The following is a 17,664-nucleotide window of genomic DNA, read 5'->3' on the forward strand; positions in this document are numbered from 1 at the left end:
CCCCTTCGAATAGCCCGTAAGCGTATCAAGTATCAAATGCCAAACAAGTCAACAAATTGTCAAAATTGTTGTTGTTCTCATAAGCAGAAGGCTAAGGGCTGAGGACTACAGACTGGGACTCCAAAAAAACTTGTCCGACTTTTGGCCAGTTAAGTAGTCGCCTGGGTTTGTTTTTGTATTCTGCCAACGTAATCGACTTCGATTTTGTGTGCCCCATTTGGCGGCTAAAGTTTTGCGGTGACTCCTTGGGCAGGACACTAGAAAAGCGGGAGACTTAATTGCTTACGTAATTGTTGGCATTAAGTGATTTCTTGTTTATTTCACAGCTGGTTGCATTTGATTTTAATTGAAATTAGACGCTGGCTATCAAGGAGAAAGGAGTGAGCTAGCGTATTAAGTTAGCATACTTTAGAGAGCTATATTTGGAATAATTTGTTTCTTTAAATTTTCTCAAGAATTATGTGTTTCATCATCCAAGTATTGGAGGCATTCGCCTGGCAAACGCTAATTAAACAGAAAATAAGCTTAAGATGGCCAGGTAAATACTAAGAAAAAAGCCCTGCATGAAAATGGAAAAGAAAAGTTGCGAACATCAAAGAGAAACTTACTCAAAATTAAATGGGCAGATTAAAAAACAGAAGCAAATGTAAAAAGAAGCGGCGAAGAATTATAATGCATTTGTCAATGGAAAAAAGTTGATAATTAAACAAACACAAAACGGAATTTTCAATAACTTTGGAAAAGCACAAGGAAAATACGATTTCATCATGGGAAAAAAGGACACCGATAATCGCGTCTTTCATATATTTTTGTCCGCCCCGTGATTTCTTTAATGAAACGCAGCCCTCTAAGGGATGGGAATGAATCCCAAGTTGTGTAAAATCCCGTCATTAAATGTATTTTGTTTGTGGAACCGTCCAATGTCCGTACATTCAAGCAGAACCGCGCCAGTTGTCTTCTAATCCAATAAGACCGTGCAACTGACACCGCGGCATTTCCATTTCCAGTTTTTAACCCTTTTTTCTCGGGGTATTACAAATCGAAAAGAAACGCATCGCTGGTCCTGGCCAAGAAACACTCGTTATCCTGGCCCAGGACAATAATAAAATCACAGCACAGCGAGCAAGCCACGGCGCACTTAATTAGAAAACGTTTAATGCCCCCAGTGATATCCTTGTGGCGTTCGACTTCCTCAACCGGAAGCCATTTCGGGATTCCGTCCAAGTGGAGAGCTGGCATTGGTATGCGAAAGCATCTGCATGTCCTTTCAGTGGAGCGGAGAGAATTCCAAAGGACAATCTAATTTTCCAACTAATTTAGTTAGAGTGCTCCATAGTTAAATGATGTATTTGGCGCAGTCCATTGATTAGAAATAAAGTTTGGACAGGACCTCGAGGGCAATTACAATAAGTTGCAATCATATTTTTAATGAAATTAAAAATAAACTTCTAAAAGTTCCGCTCATGCGAACGAAGTAAGACACTTTCTGCACAAATGAATGCAATTAAAAAGTTAAATGCAAATTGAACTTTTTTCAACGGCAGGAATACCTTAATACATTCAATCGGGCAGAAACTCTCCCTCATCATCCAAAAACAACCGAATCTGATAAAATCTGGCAATCGGAACAGAACAAGCGTGTCAAACCGCAAAAAAACCGGCGCATGAATATATTAACGATATGAAATGACGGAAAAATGCTGGTTGGGGGATTCAGATACAGATACGGAGATACAGATACATTAAGTGGCAACAATACCCAGCGCAGGAAAATTAAAAGGGTCACTTTACAAGGACTTAGAGTACAAAAAAGCATCTGAAGAGGCAAAAACAACACAAAGAGAAATGAGATGAAAAGTATGGAAAATAAATTCATATTTGAGACCAGCGCGGGGTGGGTAAAACAGGATGTTTGTCGATGATAAAGAGACTTTGCTTGTCTTTCGGTTTGCCTGTCTCATTGGACTCAGAATCTGGAATGGTTTTTCCCGGCTTGGGGTGGCTCGGAAAATATTTACAAACATAATCGCTGAAAAATTAAGTTTCTGAAATTGCTTTTTTTCTGCTTATTACAGCATATTGCATGAAATTTATCAATGGCAGCCAAGCTTAGTTCCAAATATTCTCTCTGGCTTATTTTAAGAAAATGTTTGAGACAAAAACGGCATGAAACACAATTAAAACCGAAGACAAAACGTGATCGAAAGAGGTCAAAACCCAGAGCAAGATTAAGCTGTGAGCTTAGCATACTTAAGTGGTCACGGTTTCGGGCTCAAAAAAACGTAGAAAAGAAAATACCGTGCCCGGTTAAGCCCAGTATCCCGAAAAAAGGAGGAAAAAAGGAAGGAAAAGTACTCTAATTGCGTAAACGCGAGCATAAAGAAAACACGATAGAATGCTGTAGTCTACTTCCCCGACTATCAGATACCCGTTACTCAGCTAGTGGTAAACGAGAAATTTTAACATTTTCTGGAATATCGAAAACTGGAAAAAATGATAAAATGAAAATAAACTTTTTTTTTAATTTCTACAACATAAGTACATACAAAAAATTACAAAAATTAAAATCAAAATAAATTTCTAAATTTGAATGCAGATTTTTAGAGAATTGCACCAGAAACATTTAGAGGTATGCCACATCAAAATCCCAGTAAGATAAGTTGAGTTATGGAGTTTAGAACTTCAGCTTTGGGACACTTTTGAATTTTTTGGAATTTCTACATCATCACATAAGAAAAATTACAAAAAATTAAAAAAAAAATAAATTTCTAAATTTGAATGCAGATTTTTAGAGAATTGCGCCAGAAACATTTAGAGGTATGCCACATCAAAATCCGAGTAAGGTGAGTTGAGTTATGGAGTTTAGAACTTCAGCTTTGGGACATTTTTGAATTTCTAAAACATCATCACATCAGAAAAATCACAAAAAATTAAAAAAAAATTAATTTCTAAATTTGAATGCAGATTTTTAGAGAATTGCACCAGAAACATTTAGAGGTATGCCACATCAAAATCCGAGTAAGATAAGTTGAGTTATGGAGTTTAGAGCTTCAGCTTTGGGACATTTTTTAATTTTTTTGAATTTCTACAACATTATCACATCAGAAAAATTACAAAAAAATTTAAAAAAAATTAATTTCTAAATTTGAATGCAGATTTTTAGAGAATTGCGCCAGAAACATTTAGAGTAAGATAACTTGAGTTATTGTTTGTCGGCGGTAGAGTGGGTACGCTTCCTTCTGCCTGTTACAACCTTTCAACGAATCTAGTATACCCTTTTACTCTACGAGTAACGGGTATAAAAATAGGAATTAAAATCGGAAAAACGATAGATATAACGAAGCACACACACAATGAAAAAGGGCAAATTGGAAGGGGAGTGATGGTTAGGCAGCGGTTTGTTTTCCATTCCTAAGCTCATTTTCCAGAGCGGCTTTCGCCGAAGTGGCATAAGATGCATCAACAACGGGCCAAAAGGAATCAAAATATAAAAAGCAAAGGAATTAAAAATGTAAAAATGTGAATGGTTGAGGAGACGCAAAACAATGGAAGCGGCAGCCCAGCACCGGGGAACACTAAAATTGCTGGCCAGCTTTAGGACCTTAATCCTTTTGGCAGCCGAGAGCTCCAGCTCATTATGCACGCCCAATGGCCGGGTCGCTTTTAATGACCCAAATCCGGCAGAGTTTCTCCGCTGCCCCAAAAGCGGACAGCTTGAGCTTCCATTTTTTGATTAATTATGTGCCGAGAGTGAATGAGTTTGCAGCGACTCCTGGGTAATTCAGGTAATCTGTGCATTGTCTATTTTGACATTTGCCGAGGGGTTTCCACTTATTTCGTTTTTCCGAAATGCTCGCTCAAGGTGTGCCCTGCCCCTCACCCTTCGTCCTATGGTAAATTTATCAAATGCGTAATGAGCGCACGTGAGTTGCATGCCACATGCCAATTTTCCCCCACGACTCCCAATATTCTTTTATTTTTTTGGGGGTTTTTTCGGCCACTATTTGGTGAGCGGAGTAGCGCGGGGGAGCCTTCGGTCTGTTAATTACAACTTAAATTGACAGCAAAAATTGGACTGGAAAATTGTGGGTTTTCCATGCGGTCGGCATATTAAGCGCTTACTTCGCAGGAGTAGCATAATTTCGCCGGCGGCCGTAGACAAATGAAGACTTAAGACCTACTTAAGGCCAAGAGCACTGGGCCGTACTCCATTCAAAACTCCTAAGCTGCCGGGAAAGCATTCCGTAACAAAAGCGACGCATAAAAATCCAAGCAAGGAACAACAAATTAGCTAAGAAGACAGGGGAAGAGATGGGTGGCTGAGTGGCTCGGTGGCTGTGTGGCGGTTGGAGGGGGAAGCATTTAACCCTAATTTGACACACACGCAACCTTGACGAACGGGAAGGGGTGTGGATGCTGCAGGGGGTGCGGCGTCAGACGGCAAGTCACAAATAAATACATTTACGCTTATCAAGGGTTACAAGGAGCACACTAAAACGAGTTGGCAATGCTCTCGCCTGAAATATTTCATACCCTGTAATGCTCAGTGAAAATGAGAAGCAAATGATAACGGAAAGTATTCCCAAAGCTTGAAGTTCAAGTCGACATATTTTTATTTTATAACACTTTTTAAATATATTTGAATCCTACTGCAATCCTACCAAATCCTTGCTACCCTCTGCAAGTTCAAGCATAATTCAATCGCAGCTGAAACGTATGCTAACTGCCGTTAGATGCGAATGCAAGGAAGACAGCAATATCAATAAACACACACTCACACATGCGGCGAAGGGGTAAACACATTGGAGGATGAGGCGAGAGCGGAAACGGAAATCACAACAAAGTGCTGACATGTGCCGCGGTTGGCGGGTGGGGAGGGGTGGAGGTTGGGCCTATGCGGTTGCCCACACACAGACACGCACACACACACACACGACCGTGTGGGTGTCAAGTTCCTTTTCACGCGCAAATTGAGTGCTTAAGCGGTTTAGTTGGCACGTCGCTCTCCGCCACTTCCCCTCCCCTTGCCGCACTGCCACCGGAAGCGGAAACTCCGCATGGGAATGTATTCGAATTCGCATTCGCTGCGCTTGCCGCAGCGTCGGTAAGCCGTCTCAGCATTCATCTTTCAGTAGACTTGAGGCTGGAGATTCCAGAACTGAGTTGCAGAAGCCCACTTTCCATATCCTGGCGATAAGCAAGTTTCGCATTGGCGTTTATAATTCATGACGATTCATGACGACTCACGACGGAGAACAAAAAATTATTATTTATTGTCAGCGCGGGCGGCTTCATCTTCCGCTTGTTTATGTGTGGCCCAGCGATAAGGAAGGGGCGGGGAAATGGCGAAAAATCGTTGGCAGGGGGTGGCATCGGGGGGCATCACACATTTGCATACGTTTTGGCCGGAAATAAAATCGCAAACCGAACGCGTGCCGACGGCATAAAGAAAGCAGCTCGAACTCGGCCATATACATAGCATACTTACGGGCGGGCCGCAACACAAAGATAAAGATGTTGCATTGTGCGGTCGGTGTGTAATATCTGCCTCCCTTTCTCGCGCACTGGCTCATTTGTTGTTATTTATGCTGAGCCCTATGTGGTATATGGAAATCCCCCGTAAGAGCCGCGGTCACATTTGCTCATGTTTTCCGCTTTCCTTGCTCCTGTTTGCATACACACGCGCGGCTAGAAGTGGAGCGGAAAAGCGAGCGAGAAGGCAGCTGGTGCTGGGAAAGTGGAAAATAATAATAAAAAATAATAATAAACATGCTTGGGCTGGCGTTTTATTGCCGCTCAATTGATATCATGAAATTATGCCTTTGATTTTTATTGCCCTCGCGAAACATATGATGTTCCCTTTAAGGATATGTACGAGTATATACATGTATGTTTTCTGCCGGAAGTGATGTCTTGGGATTACTTTTAAGCTACTATTGGCTCCCACATATGTGGTCGCTGTAATTGCACTTTGAGTTCAAGTTAATGATGTCGGGGAAAACATTGGCATAGTGCAGCTTATAGCTTATTGCTTATCGTTTACGATCTAAAAAATAAGAGGGAGCTTTCTGGGAAACCCGATACCCCGCACTGAACATCTTCATATCTTGGGGGATGGATTGATGTCGCTGGCAACCGCAGGCCTCGGATATCTGTATCTATAATATAATACCACAAATTGGCAACTGTTTAGCTGGAGCTGTCGATTTGTTTCCTCGTGGAAATGCTTCATAAAAAGCGTGCGGCTCAGTTTTAGTTGATGCCTTGACAGTTTAAAATGCCTAAATGGGCAGCCAAAATGTGTGGAAAAATGTAATTTTTTCTGTCGCTCTATTGATTTTGCTGCCCACTACGCAGCACCGAAAATGATCTGAATAGGAAACGAATGCCCTTTGCAAATGCCCATCATTACTCAACGGTTTCACTTTCATTCACTATCACTCAGCCGCCGATTCGAATGCGAGTGCGAGTGGCCAATTTGGGAGAGTGAATATTTTGCTTTGACTTTAAGGGTAGCTATACAAAAACACTCGGATACATATGGATACCAACTATTTTGACGGTGAGTTGATGTCAGTGACACAGTCAAAATACGAAGCTCAAGAACCCAATTCCGAACCCGAATCCGAAACCGAATCCGAATCCGAATCCAAATCCAAATCCAAGCTTTCTGAGTGGGCTCGGCAAATGAAATATATAGGGGAAATCTTCCTGAGATGAGCGAGCATTTCGCGGAGCAACCACAACACGCTGCATTTAGATTAGTTTAGTTTAGTTCGTTTACGGTCTTGTCCGAATTGAGATCGTCTTGCAGGCACCGTCTTGGGAAAATCGAGAGGCGCGATCGAAACAAAACAAATCAAATTAATGGTACCCACTCGTAAGTTATGCAAGGGCAAATAAATTACAAAAATTATACCGAACTGTGTGTGAAAGCAGCGAAGAAAGTTCAAGGGGCGAAGTTGTGGAAAAAGTTGCTATTCAAATACTTATCAAGAACAGCGCAATCAAGATAAAGTTCAAGTGATAAGCTGCGCATAAATTTAAATATGCTAAGTGAATTGTGGCGACACATAAGCTCCGCACACACACTCACATGGGGGTACACATTAAATAATAGAGCACAGGTTGGGGATCTCGACAGATTCGGCGGGGGTGTGAAGAAAATCCCATTCGCGACTGACTGACAGACTGACTGACTGACTGACTGACTGACTGACAACAATAAACGAATTCGCTCTCCAGCTCGCTGACTAAACTAATTTGGCGCTCGGCAAAAGATAGCAAAAGTAACTAAGCACACCACATTGATCCCGTCTCTAATCCAAAACAAAAACAATGAGCACGCACATCTGGTGTTTAACCAGGGGTTGGTATACAACTTGCAGTTCCTTGGAACCCACCGCATCACTGGCGCTTTAAGATAGGTGCCATCCGCTGCACATCCTCCGTCTGGAGCCGCCTTATAGCGCCCTTTAGCTGTCTATTTTATTATTTTACCACCCGAAATCAACCTGCAAACAAATTGTAAATTTTACAGACGTCCACAGAAGCAGCATGAGCGGACATCAACGTGCCCCACGAACCCGCCAAGATTAGCTTTATGTCCCACGAAAAGTGATAGGCCGGGACCGAGATAACATTTTGATAAAATATTTGCAGCAAACTGTCGGATCGCGCTATCTGTGGCCAAATCTTTCGAGCGTCTATCTGTATCTGGCTGTCCGTCGATACAGTTAAGATCAGCGGCTCCGGAGCCACATGATGCCACTCGATCCGCTTCCATCCACGTGCCAGGTTGTCTTTTAGATCTCCGGATACTCCCACGAAGCCAGCTAATTGCCGCGAAAGATCTGGCGAAAATTAAAAATAACTTGTATTCCGAGAGACTCTGCTGCAGTACTAGTGTGTGTGTGGTGTGTGGTGCGTGTGTGTGAGTTCGGTACCTGAAACCGGAAGAAACCAATGTGCCAAGTGCGATCGCAATCCGAGTCGATCCGCAACTAGTATGGTGCAGGGCGAGAATCCCAGCAGCCTGGGAGCCGAGAGACTGGACAGGAACCACGAGGGCCAGGAGACCCGAGACGATTCCGACGTCGAGTCCAGGCTTCTGGACAATGGAAAGGCCTACGACAGGGAAACGGACGCGGGAATCAACCTGGACGGCGGAGGGACCGCTCCGAAGACCGGAAAATCCAAAAAGAAGAAACAGAAATCGGAGCAGGACCGCCTCATGACCGCGGAAATCAACAAGCTGCTGGCGGAATCCCCGCTGGAGAAAAATGTTACCTGTGGCTTCTGGATATTCAAGGGCACTTTCTACCAGAGGTGAGATCTTAGATCTAGAATACACAACATTATCATGGATTCATTTGTAACCCTGTTGTAGATTTGCCAATCAAACTGCATACGTTTTACTTTACGGAATCGTGGGCTGCATCTTTTCAATGACTTATGCCTACTTCAATGGCACGATCACCACAATAGAGAAGCGCTTTAAGATACCTTCGAAGAATACGGGTATTATCTCGGTGGGAAATGACATAAGCCAGACCTTGGTGTCGGCGGTTTTGGCCTACTACGCGGGAAAGGGCCATCGGCCGAGATGGATTGGTTTTGGTAAGATATATATGTTACTCGGCTTAATAATCAGGTTTAATTTTACTTTTATAACTGTGCAGGTCTTCTCACCATCGTCTTCTTCTGCATCCTGACCACCGCACCGCACTTCCTCTACGGCCCCGGCGAAGATGCACTGGCTCTGACCTCGGAGTTTGGCGGCGTGCCCGATGAAAATTCCACCATGGATGCCATCGAGGAGCAGCGCTCCAAGACCCTCTGCCGCCTGAGTGGCGGTGGAGCGGAGTGCGAGGTGGGCGAGGGAAACTTTGCCCCCCAACTGCTGCTCTTTGTGGCGCAGTTCATATCTGGCATTGGCGGATCCCTTTACTACACCTTGGGAGTGTCCTACATGGACGATAACACTAAGAAGTCCAAGACACCGGCTTTGCTGAGTGAGTAGCTCTAAACCAGTTCTAACCAACCGGAACAAAAAGATACAAGCTGTGCTCGGACGAACTTTTAGGTTTATCTAAGCAATATCTAAACGGTTTTGCCTCCGAGTGTTTACTCTGTTTTTTTCCCAACTATCTGGAGAAGTGGCGAGTATTTTTTAGGCTGATAAAGAGGCCTATGAATTGTCAATGAAGTGTGAGGCATAGTAGAACGTATCGAACGCACATGTAACATATAGATGTAACATATTTACGATACTTACTTCTTAGATACTTTTTCTATAACACTGTGTACATATCTCCACACAGACTTGCTTACTTTAATAGAGTTGTATGCTTAACATGTTCTTACAGACTTTGTAAAAATATTTTATAAGCGAGTAGACAAATGATGAGCACACAGTATTCCTAACCCAAAAGATACGGCTATCTCTAAGATAATCACATATGAACATAGCTGCAGAATAGGCTGCAATCTTCATGCAATATTGCTTACATATACTTTAAGGTCTCTCGTACTTTCTGCGAATGCTGGGTCCTGCCATTGGATATGCCCTGGCCTCCTTCTGCCTGCGCCTGTACATCGCACCGCAGATGCATCCGGTGATCAACAACAAGGATCCCCGCTGGCTGGGCGCCTGGTGGCTGGGCTGGCTGGTGATGGGCGGCCTGCTCTCCTTCTCCGGCGTCTTTCTCTCCATGTTTCCCAAGGAACTGCCCAGGGCAGTGGCCCGCCGGAAGGTGGAGGAGAATCGCCGGCGGGAAAAGGAGCGACTGTCGGTGAAGCGTACGGAGAAGGAACGCCTAACTGCGGAGCTGGATCAGAAGAGTCCGGCGGAGGCGAAGGCCTCCTTCCAGGACATGCTGAAGACCTTCCGCCGCCTGATCACCAACAAGACCTACATGTGCAACACACTCTCGAGCATTTTCTACCTGGTGGGCTATACGCCGTACTGGATATTCACGCCCAAGTACATTGAGGTTCAGTATCGCCAGTCGGCGGCCACGTCATCCATGGTCACCGGCACAGTGGCCCTGGCCTTCTCCGCCGTAGGAGTGCTCCTCTCCGGCTTCATCATCTCCCGCTACAAGCCAAGGGCCCGCTATATGGCCGCTTGGAACGTGATCGTGGGCTTCCTCACGGTTGCCGGAATCCTGGCCTACGCGTTCATCGGATGTCCGGGAAACGAGAGTTCCGTGATCGTCAATATTCACGACAGCTCCCTGGCGGGCAACACCACCACCTGCAACTCGGACTGCTCCTGCGACTACGTCCGGTATTCGCCAGTTTGCGGGGAGAACAACATGACCTACATCTCCGCCTGCCATGCTGGGTGCAAGAAGTTGCTCGTCAACTCTGAAGGCAAAAAGGTAAGTGATTGGTGTTCTTGGAAAGCTTTTGGAAGAATGTAGCAGGCAATTCCTGTGGCAGGTCTTCTACGATTGCTCCTGCATTCCCAGCGATGGAACTGGTAACTCCACGACCCAATTCAAGCGCCTCACCATCTTCGATTTGAGTAACGATGAGCTCAGCCAGAACACCTCTAGCCAGAGCCAGTTGGAGGCTCTGGCGAATGGTCAGGCGAAGCCCGGTGCATGTCCCGTGAACTGTTGGACGCAATTTGTGGCCTTCTTGGCCGTGATGTGTTGCCTGAAGTTCGTGGGAGCCAGCGGCAGGGCGTCCAACTTCCTGGTCTCCGTGCGCTGTGTGCCGGAGAAGGACAAGACGGCGGCCATGGGATTCGGAATGACCCTGTGCTCGATGCTGGCCTTCATTCCCAGTCCCATATTCTTCGGCTGGGTCTTCGATAGGGTCTGTTTGGTGTGGGGTAAGACCTGCACAAACAAGGGCAACTGCTGGCTCTACGATCCGCTTTCCATGAGGTGAGCTCCCCATAAAGTTCCCAAATATCCATCTGCAAAACGTCTTTCTCTTCAGGTACACACTAAACTTCACCGCAGCTGTCTTTATTGCCATTGGCGCCGTTTTCGATCTGGGGGTCTGGTACTACGCCAAGGATCTGAAAATCTTCGACGAGGACGTCAAGGAGGTGGAGCTGAAGATCGTCCAGCACGAGGAGGAGGCCAGCAACGAGAAGAATACAGAGATTTAGTCCTAAGTTATTATTACTCCTAAGTGCTGTGTGAGTGAGAGTCTTGGTGCCTTGATTTGTCAACATCCATGTGTGATTTGCAACGTAGAGTCCAGTACCATAATAAACGGTATTGCAACAGTAGAGCTGTGTGTACACATATGGTAATTGCTGACAATTAAACACTAGATCCCGATTAGTAAGATAAAACTCAGACGGACTTAATAGCGAACACGAAGGTCGCGTTCATTATCTGAAAGCTTATTTTATTAAGCCCAAGATGCAAGTTAATTGTATGCAGCTTGCCGCTTGTTGCGGATTCAGTTTTTGATAGCAGCTCGACAGGGAACGACCAAGATGGCCACTGAAGCGATCGAAACCAGCACGTTTCTGAAGGACAAAGCAGCCGAGAAGAGGCGGAATTCTGCGGATACCACATGTGGCTTCTCTATTTTCAGGGGCCCCGCCCTGCAGAGGTACATCATACAGCGCACTTTCGAGTTTTTATAATGCCTCCTGGATGTGTAGATTTGCGACTGCTCACATGTTCGTGATTGTGTACGGGATAGCTGGCTGCTTTCTGGCCATGGCCTTCAGCTACTTCACCGGAACCATCACGACGATGGAGAAGCGCTTTAGTATACCCACCAAGATATCGGGCCTCATTACGGTGGGCAATGATATAGGCACTGTTTTGTCGTCGGCCCTTCTGAGTTACTACGCGAGTCGAGGACATCGCCCGCGCTGGGTGGCATTGGGTAACACGCCTCAAACCGTCGATCCTGCTGCAGCTAGTCAATCCCTTGCGCTGTTTTAGGCCTCGTCATTATAGCCATTTTCTGCCTCCTCATGTGGATCCCTCACTTCTTCTACGGGCCCGGCGATGAAGCCCTGCGGCTGACAGAAGGATACGGCATGCCCGAATCCTTTGCTGCTTCCCTAAACACGAGCATCACCGACAAGGACGACTCACTGTGCCATGAGAGGGAATCGAGTTGTATAGAAGAGGTTGGGGACTACACCCCCATAGTGCTGTTCTTCGTTGCCCAGTTTATAGGTGGAATCGGCTGTTCCCTCTTCTACGCGCCAGGTGTCTCCTACATGGACGACAACTCCCCGAGTGCCAAGATCCCAGCTATGATAAGTATGGGATGAAGTGGGTGTCCTCATTTCAGTCTCAATTCCATTGTATATTTCTTAAAGGCTGGAGCTCGTTTCTGCGTATGCTGGGACCTGCTATGGGCTTCTCCATGGTTTCCCTGTGCCTGCGGCTGTATATCGATCCATTCAAGAAGCCTCTGATCACCACAAACGATCCGCGCTGGATGGGCGCTTGGTGGCTGGGCTGGATTTTCCTCACCATCTTCCTGATGATGTCGGCAGTGTTTGTGGGCATGTTCCCCAAAGAAATGCCAACTGCCAAGGCCAGGCGCTTGAAAGCTGACGGCCATGAGGATATTCCGCTGGCGGAGCGCTCCTTTCAGGACATGCTGGACTCCCTGAAACGACTGGCCTCGAACAAGGTGTATGTGTACAACATAATGGGCTCGATTCTGTTCTGTTTCGGCTACATGCCGTACTGGATATTCACACCGAAATACATTGAGATCCAGTACAGACAGTCGGCATCAACTTCCACCTTGGTCACAGGAACCGTGGCGCTGGGATTCTCTGCCGCAGGAATTCTGATCTCTGGATATGTGATCTCCAAGTACAAGCCCAGTGCGCGGGCAATGGCTGCCTGGAACTTCGTGGTGGATTACTTGACAGTGGCTGGAATGCTGTTCTATGTGCTGGTGGGCTGCGACGACAGTGATCGGGCTAATTCCCTGTCCATCGTGCCCACCGGTGACAGCTGCAGTGCCTCATGTGACTGCGAGTACGTCTACTATGCTCCTGTGTGCAGTCCGGAAAATATCACCTTTATATCCCCCTGCCACGCGGGATGCACCGAGAAGGTCATCGATGCGCTGGGCAAGGCAATTTACACTGGTTGTCGGTGCATCGGCAACTTTTCCAGCCTGGCCTCTCTGCCCAATGTCACTTCTCTGGCGTCCCAGGCGCAGATCGCAATGGATGGAGCCTGTCCGGTGGACTGCGACAAGCAGTTCATCATCTTCCTGGCCATCATGTGCTTCCTTAAGTTCGTGGGCGCCACTGGGAGATCGAGTAATCTGCTCTTAACCCTGAGATGCGTGCCCTCAACGGATAAAACCTTCTCCTTGGGTTTCAGCAGCATGGTGTTCGCCGTGCTGACCTTCATTCCTAGTCCCATTATTTTTGGTTGGATGCTGGACAGCTATTGTCTTGTTTGGGGCAAGACCTGCAGCTCCAAGGGTAACTGCTGGATATACGACACAAAGTCGCTGAGGTGAGTACATCCCTAAGGGATAAGTGGACAAATAGTTAAGGCTGGCTATCCTGCAGATACACCATGAATCTCGTGAGCGCCTCTCTGGTTTTCTTGGGCAGCTTCTGGAATATTGGGATCTGGTATCATGCGAAGGACATGAAAGTCTTTGATGAAGAGGAAGAAGCTGTGCAGACCAAGCAGGTTGATGGAATAGAGCTCAAGGAAAAGCCCAGAGATGCTACCATTAGGAAATAAAAGCTTTGTTTGAAAATGTATTTTACCGTATTGTATTTACTGTATTTTATGTGTATTTTAGTTTTCGAAAAAGGTACGAAAGCAATCCCCGTCAATTAAAAGTTCTTAAAGTCTTATTTTGATACGTAGTATAGAAATTTCGCTTGTCGCTATCCCCACTGTCTAATCTGACAGACTTGATAAGATCTAAGGCAAACACATGAAGCTCAGTTGGGTATTGCGGAGCGATCTGATTAGGGTCGAGTCAGTTTGTTCGAGTTGTTCGGAGGTGAAAGTTGAGACATGACAGAGCAGCGGCGAAAGGAAACCCTGGAGACCAGTGAAACATTGCCCTTCATTGAAGAGCCATTTGCAATATCGGATAAAGCTGAGAAATCTGTTGCTGAAAATGAAACGGAAGGAGCAGATGATGGTAAAGACACTTACTGTGGTTTTTGGATATTCAAGGGCCCCTCGATGCAAAGGTGAAATCTATGGCATCCTCAATTGCCTCCATTCCTAAGAAACCCTTTCTCCAGATTGGCCACTGAGCAGATGTACGTCATTCTATATGGGCTAGCTGGCTGTGTGATGGCAATGACCTTTGCCTACTTTAATGCCACCATAACGACCTTGGAGAAGCGCTACAAAATACCCACAAAGGTGTCCGGAATTATCTCGGTGGGAAACGATATCAGTACCATGCTAACGGCTGCAATGCTGGGCTATTATGCCGGCCATAGGCATCGACCCCGCTGGATGGGAATAGGTGAGTCGAGATCTGTGTCACGTGAGTCCCAATACACAAGATGGTGTCCCATTTAGGGTTCCTGACCATGGTGGCCTTTTGCCTGCTCACGAGCTCCCTGCATTTTCTTTACGGAGCTGGCGAGGATGCCCTCAAGTTAACCCGAGAATTCGGGCAGGTCAATGAAACTTTGGCCACGCAGGAGCGTGATAAGAAGTTGTGCCAGCCAACTGCAGGAGGATGTGTCCAGGAGGAGCTGGGTCAGTGGGTGCCCCAAGCCTTTCTGTTTGCCGCCCAACTAATCTCGGGAGTGGGTCAGGCACTCTTCTATACCCTGGGCATAGCCTACATGGACGACAATGCCAGCAAGTCCAGGACCCCAGCCATGCTGAGTAAGTAAAGCACTGTACGAGTGTTTGTAAAGGTATCCAATACTTGAACTTCACTAGGCATGTCCACCTTCTTGAGGATGCTGGGTCCAGTTATTGGTTACTCATTAGCTGCGCTTTGCCTGCGCCTGTACATTGAACCTACATTGGAGCCGCTGATCGGGCGGGATGATCCCCGCTGGTTGGGCGCCTGGTGGCTGGGCTGGCTGGTCCTGGCTGGAATGACCTTGGTCTCGGCCATTCTGCTGTTCATGTTCCCCAAGGAGCTGCCCAGTTCGAGGAAGAGACGCCTTCAACTGAAGCAGACTGAACGGAGGCAGTCACTGCCCCTGAATGAGCGATCCTTTGGTGACATGATGCAGACAGTCAGGAAACTCACGAAAAACAAGGTGTATGTCTACAACACAATGGCATCCATACTCTACTTCTTTGGCTACATGGCCTACTGGATATTCACTCCCAAGTACATCGAAACCCAGTATAGACAATCGGCGGCCATGGCGACCATGGCCACGGGAACAGTGGCTCTGGGATTCTCTGCCGCGGGAGTCCTCATCTCGGGATACGCGATCTCCAAGTACAAGCCGAGTGCCAGGGCCATGGCCGCCTGGAATGCCATTGTGGACTTTGTGACGGTGGCCGGCATCCTGTGCTATGTTGCAATCGGATGTGAAGGAAGCGACAGGCTGAATAGCCTGACCACCCTGTCCACCGGGAACAGCTGCAGTGCCTCCTGTCACTGCGACTACGTGCACTATGCTCCCGTTTGCAGTCCGGACAACATCACCTTCATCTCGGCCTGCCATGCGGGATGTTCGAAAAGGACGCAGGATGCACTGGGAAGGACCATTTACACAGGGTGCCTGTGCCTGGGCTCCACAAGCTTGCCCCCTGAAGCAGAGGTGGCTGGATCACTCTGGTCATTGGCTATTCCTTTTATATAATTCCTTATTTTCAGTCCCAGTTTGCTGTGGATGGAACCTGTCCAGTCGACTGCTTTAATGAGTTCCTTATCTTTGTGGCTGTAATGTGCTTCCTGAAACTGGTGGGCGCCTCTAGTAAATCGACGAACCTGCTCATCGCCCTGCGTTGCATGCCTCCGGAGCAGAAGACCTTCGCCCTGGGATTGGGTTCCATGGTGGCTGCTCTGCTGAGCTTCATCCCCAGTCCGGTATTCTTCGGTTGGCTGATAGACAACTACTGTTTGGTGTGGGGCAAGACCTGCTCCAACAAGGGAAACTGCTGGCTCTATGACACGAAATCCTTGAGGTGAGTCCTCATATTGGCTCAAATCTAAAACTTAGTAATCCTGTTTTCATTTCAGATATGCCTTAAATCTTTCGGCCGCATTTTTTATACTTCTAGGCGGTTTCCTGAATATTGCAGTGTGGTATCATGTCAAGGATCTTAAGATTTTTGATGATGAAGAGTCAGCTAAGGACAGTTTAAAGGACACGGAGGTTGAAATGAAAACCATTGATTCAAGTCCACAGGAGAACTAAAATGTAACTATTTGTTAAGCTAAATAAACGAGCTTTGAGTGGAGCTTCAATTTTTCACAGTTTTCTATGTCATTTCAAAATTACTCCTGTTCCGGCTAAAAAAAATCGTTGGCCTTCAAAATGTCCGCTCCGGAGACTAGTTGTAGGCGGTGGATTCAAAAAAATTGGGTGGACGGCCCATGCAGGAAGTGCTTTGAGTCCACCTGCGGACCATGCATCGACTACAGGATATCAGCGCCTACAGCAGCGGACGATGTTGCGCCCCAGGCGGATGTTGTTAAGGCGGTCATTGAGCCGGACGGACCTGTGCGCCAGGAGATCAACATCCGGGCGGAGTGCAGCAAGGGACGTCCGCTCCTCGAGTCCGACAAGGACAAGCTGCGATGCTGCACCATGTGCGTGGCCCAGGAGCAGAATCTGCACCCTAATCTTTGCTCGGCGCAATGCCGGCCGCTTAAAACCTATTTGCACCTGAATGAGGTATGTAACCATTCAAGGGTAACAATTTCCGACTAAAAACTCCCATCCCACAGTGGACCAAGCGACCACTTCCCAAGCCCACATATAAACATTCGGTTATCCTGGACAATAACACCATGGTAGGTCGCTGCTTCCCCATGAAATTCCAGCTGAGACGTATGAAAAAGAATTGCCTGGACTGCGGAAATGAGCTCTACTACCGGTATCCCATCACAAACAACAGCGACCTGCTGCTGATCAAGAACTGCTGCGAAGTGGAGGTCTACCCCGCCATGAAGGTGGACAACATGAACAACGTGAGGGTGACCAAGATATCGGGAGCGAAGAAGTTCGCCAACAGTGTGCTAAAGGAGCACTCCGAGTGTCGGTTGTTCACCCTGGCCAGCCAAGTTGCGAAGGAGAAGCCACCTTTGCCGCAGGATGCTAGGATGAGTACCAGAAAGAGCCGGAAGAGCCGAAAGAGCCGGAGGAGCACCAGAAAGAGTTCCGTGGGCGGCAAGAAAAAGAAGGGTTCAAAGTGATAGCAACAACATCGAAAACTGACTAAGCACATCCGATCTGAACACCATCGAAATCGAGAGGGATGAGTTTGAATATAGCCCGTACACTCACTCAATAAAAGCCACATAGTAAGCCTTAGTAAATAAGAATCGGAAAATTAGAAATAAACTCGACTCAAAAGCAAGTCAAACAAACACTCAAGCTTGAGTGAAAGCTTAGCTTAAAAACACTCAGTCCAAGCTTGGTATGGGCTTCTGCAGAGCTTTAAGCACGGGGTCCCATTCGCAAGCTTAAAGCCCACAGTCCAATCAAAAAGTGAGCTGAATAGTGTAGTTGTATATCTAGTGTAA

General features: G+C 46.7%; 4 protein-coding genes across 8 annotated transcripts; all 4 read left to right on the plus strand.

Annotated features, from left to right (window-relative positions):
- Positions 1-5,868: 5,868 nt before the first annotated feature.
- On the plus strand, positions 5,869-11,251 carry LOC6548022 (solute carrier organic anion transporter family member 4A1). 4 transcript variants are annotated; one of them, XM_026980910.1, is made up of 7 exons: positions 5,869-5,887; positions 7,541-8,328; positions 8,390-8,619; positions 8,682-9,014; positions 9,523-10,385; positions 10,447-10,898; positions 10,954-11,251. In XM_026980910.1, exons 2-7 carry the CDS (start codon positions 8,009-8,011, stop codon positions 11,126-11,128), a joined length of 2,373 nt encoding a protein of 790 aa, XP_026836711.1. In that variant the 5' UTR covers positions 5,869-5,887; positions 7,541-8,008; the 3' UTR covers positions 11,129-11,251. The 4 variants fall into 4 exon arrangements, with proteins under 4 accessions (XP_026836711.1, XP_026836709.1, XP_001975179.1 ...); XM_026980908.1 differs by lacking the exon at positions 5,869-5,887 and adding an exon at positions 6,360-6,562; XM_001975143.3 differs by lacking the exon at positions 5,869-5,887 and adding an exon at positions 6,573-6,880.
- Positions 11,252-11,447: 196 nt separating this feature from the next.
- Positions 11,448-13,831, plus strand: LOC6548021 (solute carrier organic anion transporter family member 5A1). The gene is made up of 5 exons (XM_001975142.3): positions 11,448-11,583; positions 11,636-11,865; positions 11,925-12,251; positions 12,311-13,478; positions 13,535-13,831. Exons 1-5 carry the CDS (start codon positions 11,465-11,467, stop codon positions 13,713-13,715), a joined length of 2,025 nt encoding a protein of 674 aa, XP_001975178.3. The 5' UTR covers positions 11,448-11,464; the 3' UTR covers positions 13,716-13,831.
- Positions 13,832-13,956: 125 nt separating this feature from the next.
- Positions 13,957-16,428, plus strand: LOC6548020 (solute carrier organic anion transporter family member 4A1). 2 transcript variants are annotated; one of them, XM_026980399.1, is made up of 7 exons: positions 13,998-14,179; positions 14,234-14,463; positions 14,520-14,834; positions 14,892-15,733; positions 15,790-16,100; positions 16,156-16,336; positions 16,394-16,428. In XM_026980399.1, exons 1-6 carry the CDS (start codon positions 13,998-14,000, stop codon positions 16,331-16,333), a joined length of 2,058 nt encoding a protein of 685 aa, XP_026836200.1. In that variant the 3' UTR covers positions 16,334-16,336; positions 16,394-16,428. The 2 variants fall into 2 exon arrangements, with proteins under 2 accessions (XP_001975177.1, XP_026836200.1); XM_001975141.3 differs by lacking the exon at positions 16,394-16,428 and having other exon boundaries at positions 13,957-14,179; positions 16,156-16,390.
- Positions 16,355-17,510, plus strand: LOC6548019. Its single transcript, XM_001975140.3, has 2 exons — positions 16,355-16,813; positions 16,867-17,510. Exons 1-2 carry the CDS (start codon positions 16,454-16,456, stop codon positions 17,332-17,334), a joined length of 828 nt encoding a protein of 275 aa, XP_001975176.1. The 5' UTR covers positions 16,355-16,453; the 3' UTR covers positions 17,335-17,510.
- Positions 17,511-17,664: the final 154 nt, after the last annotated feature.

The sequence above is a fragment of the Drosophila erecta genome, unplaced genomic scaffold (genome assembly GCF_003286155.1).
Source record: "Drosophila erecta strain 14021-0224.00,06,07 unplaced genomic scaffold, DereRS2 tig00000092-arrow-pilon, whole genome shotgun sequence".
Classification (NCBI taxonomy): domain Eukaryota; kingdom Metazoa; phylum Arthropoda; class Insecta; order Diptera; family Drosophilidae; genus Drosophila; species Drosophila erecta.

Bases quoted from the DNA above. Each gene is read 5' to 3' on its own strand.
- LOC6548022 (XM_026980910.1), top strand. From the start codon at position 8,009: ATGGTGCAGGGCGAGAATCCCAGCAGCCTGGGAGCCGAGAGACTGGAC. The intron at 8,329-8,389 runs GTGAGATCTTAG...ACCCTGTTGTAG, and splicing joins AAGGGCACTTTCTACCAGAG to ATTTGCCAATCAAACTGCAT. The intron at 9,015-9,522 runs GTGAGTAGCTCT...ATATACTTTAAG, and splicing joins CAAGACACCGGCTTTGCTGA to GTCTCTCGTACTTTCTGCGA.
- LOC6548020 (XM_001975141.3), top strand. From the start codon at position 13,998: ATGACAGAGCAGCGGCGAAAGGAAACCCTGGAGACCAGTGAAACATTG. The intron at 14,464-14,519 runs GTGAGTCGAGAT...TGTCCCATTTAG, and splicing joins ACCCCGCTGGATGGGAATAG to GGTTCCTGACCATGGTGGCC. The intron at 14,835-14,891 runs GTAAGTAAAGCA...GAACTTCACTAG, and splicing joins CAGGACCCCAGCCATGCTGA to GCATGTCCACCTTCTTGAGG.
- LOC6548019 (XM_001975140.3), top strand. From the start codon at position 16,454: ATGTCCGCTCCGGAGACTAGTTGTAGGCGGTGGATTCAAAAAAATTGG. The intron at 16,814-16,866 runs GTATGTAACCAT...CCCATCCCACAG, and splicing joins CCTATTTGCACCTGAATGAG to TGGACCAAGCGACCACTTCC.
- LOC6548021 (XM_001975142.3), top strand. From the start codon at position 11,465: ATGGCCACTGAAGCGATCGAAACCAGCACGTTTCTGAAGGACAAAGCA. The intron at 12,252-12,310 runs GTATGGGATGAA...TATTTCTTAAAG, and splicing joins CAAGATCCCAGCTATGATAA to GCTGGAGCTCGTTTCTGCGT. The intron at 13,479-13,534 runs GTGAGTACATCC...GCTATCCTGCAG, and splicing joins TACGACACAAAGTCGCTGAG to ATACACCATGAATCTCGTGA.